Raw genomic sequence first — 6,835 nt, forward strand, 5'->3', positions numbered from 1 at the left:
ATAAGCAGTTATTCACTTCATATTCGCCCAACAGGCTGCATGTCAAGAACTTATTTTATAAACTATTACACATAAGCCCAGTATTAAAACATTATTTTTTTATATATATATATTTATTGTCCTATACTATTCAATGATGCTCATATTTTGGCAGCGTTTATGGAATGAAACTATTTCTTGGAGGTCTTATTTTTGTGTTAAAACTGACCTCAAATTGAGACTTTGACTTAGATAAAAATCCCACCAATTGTGCCGTCTCGAATTTAGTTTTATATGTCCACCCAAACAACCTATATTTGCATCCCACCTGATTATGCAATGGAAAGTGTAAACATTACACACTCTAAATGATTATGTTTTATTAGGCAACGTTCCCTGACGATCAGCAATGATATGACATTAGAATAACAATTTGAATGAGTGTTTTGATAAAACATGTTTCCTCTTTTAGAGTAACCATAGCACACAGAAAATTATTTTAAGGCAAATTACCCTCTTAGGCAAAGCACGAGAGCAGACCTAAGAGTTTGTGGTTTTATATTTTGTTATACAGATTGCGGCTTAACGACAGAACAGAGTCACTGGTTGCAACCTTATGTTTTCGACTACCTGGTCATTTATCTGCGTTCATGATGCGTTATTTTTCATTTTATGTCATAACGCATTTGTATGATTTTGTTAATTATTTTGTTCAATTTGAGCATAAATTAAAGTAGGCCTATGGCTGCGTCAGGCTGCAAGAGCTTCAATGGCTACAGTTCGCCAAACATGTTCTAATCTGTAATTTGTGCATTTTTAAATTCTTCTATGACTTGGACAGAAATTCTAATCATTTTATATCACCAGTATTGGTTCTGTCGCATTGCCGATGTTTATAGCTGGTGCGGTGTTTAGTCAAATATGAATATCGTCTTTACGAATATATATATATATATATATATATAAAATTATAGTTAATATATGTAAAATATTATATGTCAATTTTCTGTATTATAAACTTTGATTTAGGCCTAATAATATATATTTTTAATGTCATTAATGCAATTTATTAATAATAAACCAATCACTGTTTGGCGTTTTGATGCATGTGTCCATGGGCATGAAGTGTGTGTGTTTATCTTAAGAAGAATTCTTCTTTTCTGAATAGAATAATATCAATGTCATTAATGCAGCAGAAGAAAATAATTGTAAAAATAGACACTTTCACTGTGCTAGAAATGAATACACATTCTGCACACTGCAAATAGCCCACTTCTTAAATACTTGTTGGCAGTATAACCTCTCTTTGATTAAAAGGATTTCTGTGCGCATTTCTTTGGAAATAAATAACCTCATTTCGAAAATATTGTGTTACCACATATTTACTTTTACTGCGTAAACACGCCAATGTGCGCAGTTATAGCCATAAACAATTCTGCATTACGCAGCCCGCATCTGATGTGGCTCAGAGATATCAGAATTTGAAACGACGTAAAAAAAAAAAAAAGAAAGAAAAAACAAACAAACAAACAAAACAAACAAACAAAAAAAAAAAACAATGACGAGGAATTCAGCATTATTATTATTATTATTATTATTATTATTATTATTATTATTATTGCTAACCTTAGTCGTAACAATTATGCCATTTATTCTGTCTTTTGTCTTTTGTTTTGCCATGTTCATAGAAAAAAAAAATAACTTCACATTGCTACAATGTCAAGAACTGTTTTTGGACAAATTTTCATTTAATTTTTTTTTTTTTTTTTTTTTAAAGAATATTGTTGAGATAACAATGAAGCAAAAAGCACAATAAATGCTGATCAAACGTCCATGATACCACAGCCTTCAATGCAGAGGGAAATACCATTCAACCACTGCTCGGAGTCTGGTCCCTGGAAAAACAAGTTCGTAACGATTTTTCTGGGGCCGTAAAAGTTGGCGCAATCAAACAAACAAACAAAACATGGATAGTATAAATTCAGGCCAAGTGGTTATGTCTTTATCTGTGTGTAAGTGCCAAAATAAAGGCTTCGGTGAGCAACGATCCACAGAGGCCGATGGTGGGCATATTTGCGTCCTGGAAACGATAGTATTCGCACGGATCGGGATGGTCTCGTTTATTCCTCTTGGTTTGCATCAGAAAGTGAAGAAGAAGAGCCGTCGGATAAACGGTCCACATCTCGTGTCCTCTCCTGCTCCGAGAGCTGCTCACTGGTGGGTATGGAGTTTTTCTTTGGACGGCCCTTTGGTTTGGTCGGGGATTCTAGTCCTCCTCCTTGCAACACCTAAAAAGCAACAAGAGCACACATCAGATGAAATGTTCACATGTCTGATAAAGTCCTTGTTTGTATTATTAGAAGATAGAACTTACGATTTTTTTCCATTTCATTCTTCTGTTTTGATACCATGTTTTGACTTGAAGCTGACTAAGGCCTAAAGACTCTGCCAGGTCTATTCTGTAAAAGGGAAAATGTCAAAAATCATCTCCCCGACAATACCAGCATGTTAATTGCATGCGAGCTGTAGACTGATAATTATGGTCACAACAAAATTATTTGCATATAATTAAAATGCCGCCAAACCTTTAATATAGGCGCGCAATACTTGTTTTATTTATTTATTTATTTATTTTTTTATGTTTAATTAGTCTATTTCACTCTCATGCATTAAAAGATAATTTACATCTAATTTTTTGTTTACCTGTCAGGGGTTGAAAGGTACTTCTGTTTCTCAAATCTTTTTTCCAAACCCATCAGCTGTAGCTCGGTAAACACAGTCCTACTTCTCCTTCCTTTCTTTGTCTTGCTCACCGCATCACCTCCATGATCGAGTTTCCCACGAAGATGGAGGTCCAGCGGGAGATGATGGGATGATGAGCCCACATGCAGACCTGCAGCCCCGGACAAAAGCGCAGAGCCCAGCGGCGCCCCGAGGGAGCAGGACAGAGGGGACACTGGGAACTTCAGGATGCTTGTCTGGTCCGCTTTCAGTACTGAAAGTGAAAGGGAAAAAAAAATTGTGTTGGCCATATATGATCATTCTGAATTAAAACTAGATTTCAGTTTTTAAAAAGGTCCGATAGATGATAGGAGTTTGGGACTTGCCATAACGACCCATGTTCATCATGGTTAAAAGTGGAACTTATTTTATAGTTTATATATGCCCATAAGCCTATAAAATAAAATAATATAAATATAGAATATACTATGAATAGAATCAATCACGCACGTTTTCCTGACCAATAACAAATGTAAATTCATGCTTTTTAAAGAACCATAAGGCTCTTCAGGGCCTACTTAAGAGTATCTTTTACATTTAGGCTTTTGTAAAGGAATGACTCTTTATAAACTTCAATGACAGACTAATGACTATTTAAATGACCCCATCTTCTTAATATTGTTTACATATTCCCATGATGGTATCATTTTATGCTAAATGGACACAGGCATGACAGCTTTACCTGTATGAATATTTTGATTTATTTTCAAATGAGCTGCCTGTTGTTTATTGTGTTTATAGTTACAGGCTGATGAAATCTTATTTCTCTGAGAATCAACAACACAAAAGATAGGATGAACGCAGAGGGCATTTTGTAGCTTATAAATGGTGTACAAATGTCATAAAATTATTCGTGATTTTATCTTCCTTTCCTTCCCCTTCTTTTTAACCTTGCTTTGTCCATTGCATTGCTACCTTTTTCTGGAAATGTCGGATTTGATTCGTATTGGTTCGCAGAGACAGCTCCCTGACTAGGCAAATAAAGAGCTTCTCCAATTTGAATGTCCCAGTATTTGGAGAAGGACACGACTACCAATGCTGGATTTTAACATGCAGTACATACCTAAGTGGTTGTGATATGGTCTGGCCGACAGAAGGGCATGTACTCCAAATTTTAGAAGATCTCCGGCGGGACTCGATACCTTGTGATCCGGATGGTCGGTGAGAATCTCTTCAATCATGAAACTCCTGTACCTGTGAGACCTTTGGTCTGGATGGGCATCCGGGGGATAGTAGTGCGCCCCAATCTCCAAAGGGTGTTGCATTATTAAAGTTTAAAAGTGGTAGATGTTCTCCGAACCTCCTGGTGTTGAAACCTGTCTTTTGGAGATGCGTAAAAGTCACATTGAGGATTCAGACGTCCTTAGGAAGCACCCGGGCATAAACGTCCATTTAGGGTTTTAGACGAGACGAAAATCATCCTGGCGTTTGTTGACAACTTTTGTAATACTCAAAGAAGGCTTCGACTCTTTGAACGCTCCGAATACGAGCCAAAGTTGGTTCTTTTCTTGAGGCGACTTCCGAAATGTGTGGTCCCGTCCACGCAGCTTGAGAGAGAAGTCTATTTCTGTTCTCACCGTACCGACTGAGCTCTGAATCCGGAACATAGACATCTGAGTTTAAGGAGGTCTACCGCAACGCCACACCTCCTCTTCAGCATGCTTGGACACCCTCTGTAAATTAAGGGGAAAATACACAGTCAAAACATTAAACTTATAGACTACTTTTTTAAAAAGTCTATTTTTATATATCAAAATAAAATATACATTTGATATATCTTTGATGTCCTGATTCAATTCTTTCAACTGTATCCATTGCATAAAGACATAGGCTATGAGATTAAAAAGTTACAGTGACACAAAATCTTACAATCTAATTAAATCAAATAAAACGGGAATGGTTCTCTCGAAATAAAGACTCTTCATCATATGGCACAGCATCACATCTTTTTTTTTTTTTAAAGCAAAAGTAATTAAGCCATTAAATGTCGATGTTATGAATTACAAATCCTGATACAAATAATTATATTTAAAATTCAAACGCAAGGGACTGAGGTCGTAAATTATGGACGTCCATCATGGCGCAAAATTGCCCATTGAGCGACAATTGGAGGATTGTGAAGGTGTTCTGTATAGCTGATTTGTTTGTTGTATTTAAAGCTTTTTTGTTGCATTTGAAGCTTTTAAAGTGTTTAAGCTTAATCTAACCATTTCAAGTGATTTTAATAAGGAAAATGTAGACATCTTTACCAAACAAGTTGAGCAAAATAGCTTCAAAAATGACGACTACAGCTGAAAGGTGAGCAATTTGCATCCCTCGTTGTTACAATTCTCCTTAATAAGATCTTATTAAATATATAAGCTCAAATAAAGGTTGAACACAAACTGGCCTTGGGCATAGTCTTTTCGACAGACAGACCTACCTCTTTCTTGTAATTTTGTGATAGAGAGATTGAAAACGTTGCCTCATGTCTTGCCCTTGTTTCAAAAGTTATGTACCATTGTCAGAAAATGGTAGGACAATAGGTCATTTTCTTCAGAAAATTATTTTGCCACTTCCATTCAGTGGTGTTTATTTTTCGTCTCTTTGAAAATTGTTTAATAGTATATTCGATTTTTAACAATTATCGTATTCGTGCCTAAATTCATTATGTATGCATTTCTTTTTTTCTTTCTCTTCTTCATCATGCGAATCATGTTGTATCACGTTCATAAGTTGTGCAGACTACCTACTACACAAATCTAAAATAATCAAATCAAAAATGAGTATTAGCGGTAATATTTATAGCTATTATTGCATTTAACGCACCTATTATTATTATTATTATTATTATTATTATTTCTGCGGGATGAAATAAAAAACCCTGCTTTCAAGTTATAAATCAAGGTTGTGCTGTTGTCAGGCTCACTGCTGTTAAGATATTCAATACAGTTTTCTAAAAAAAAAAAAAAAAAAATGCAATCCCATCTCACAGTCCACAAAGAGAAACATAGGGCGAATTCCAGTCGAAAGTAATTATCTCTATGCCCTACTCACTCACGAAGGGCAGAGCTCTTGATGTGGGCACCCTGAAGGCAGCATGGCATTGCTGGATGATTGTACCCTTTGCTAACAGTCTTGGAAGCTTCTTCGTGAAAATAATAATAATAATTTGCTTTCTTTCGTTTGGAACGACACTTCGAGTGGCATCCCCTTCCTGCAGTGCCCTTTAAGGAAAACGCCCATAGTGGCCTTTATAAACAGGGTGCTATCAACTCTGGTGGAAGCACCTCTGTATTTCAGCCACTAGGCGACATCATATGAACTGTGAATGCCACACTGCAAAAAGCATCAATTTATTCGTGAGCACCATTGCAATATGTGTATTCTATTTGATATAAAGGCCTATACTTTATTTTGAAATATCATACCTAATCTGTGAATGGCAGTGGTTAGTAGCCATATAGTAGCCTATTGAGGGGAATTGGGATCACATCAGACAAAAGCAGGCTTAATGTGTAAGTGTATTATGTGCTTAACCGTGTGCAGTATTGCAAGCTTCTTATAAGGCACTATCTATCTATCTATCTATCTATCTATCTATCTATCTATCTATCTATCTATCTATCATGTGTTGATAATGTTCTAAGACCAGGGTTGGCTACTTAAAGATAGTAATCCCATACAAATTACTACTTGTTTCTCTAAATTGTAATCATATTACTTTACTAATTACTTCACTTAAAAAGCAATCACATTACTTATTGTTTGACTTTTTAGTTACTTTCAAAAAAACGTTTCCGCTCAAAAAATTCAAAATAATTTCTATATTTCTTCCTTGTTCATTGTTACACACAAGTCATACACTCAGCACCTCACTCATGACTCTTTACGGGCCATAGCTCATGTATTCTACATAAATAATATATTAGAAATAAGCATGACCATATGATGAACTTAAAAGTAATTAAATTAATTGAAAGTCAGAAACTGTAATCTGATTACAAGATTTTAATATGTAATGCATTACGCTTCTTTTTTGTTTAAAAAATAATTTGATTACAGTAATTTATTACTTTGTAATTGGATTACACCT

General features: G+C 35.3%; 1 protein-coding gene across 1 annotated transcript in view; it reads right to left on the bottom strand.

Annotated features, from left to right (window-relative positions):
- Positions 1–1,614: 1,614 nt before the first annotated feature.
- LOC127426234 (homeobox protein BarH-like 1) overlaps positions 1,615–6,835 on the bottom strand; it is a 48,989-nt gene continuing 43,768 nt past the window's right edge. Inside the window, exons 2-5 of the mRNA XM_051672903.1 lie at positions 3,824–4,433; positions 2,683–2,974; positions 2,354–2,438; positions 1,615–2,267 (exon numbers count right to left, since the gene is read on the bottom strand). Of these exons, the coding sequence (XP_051528863.1) occupies positions 2,100–2,267; positions 2,354–2,438; positions 2,683–2,974; positions 3,824–4,025 (747 nt within the window). The 5' untranslated portion in view covers positions 4,026–4,433 and the 3' untranslated portion in view covers positions 1,615–2,099. The remainder of the gene's footprint in view (positions 2,268–2,353; positions 2,439–2,682; positions 2,975–3,823; positions 4,434–6,835) is intronic.

This window comes from Myxocyprinus asiaticus, chromosome 35 (genome assembly GCF_019703515.2).
Source record: "Myxocyprinus asiaticus isolate MX2 ecotype Aquarium Trade chromosome 35, UBuf_Myxa_2, whole genome shotgun sequence".
NCBI classification, from domain to species: Eukaryota; Metazoa; Chordata; class Actinopteri; order Cypriniformes; family Catostomidae; genus Myxocyprinus; species Myxocyprinus asiaticus.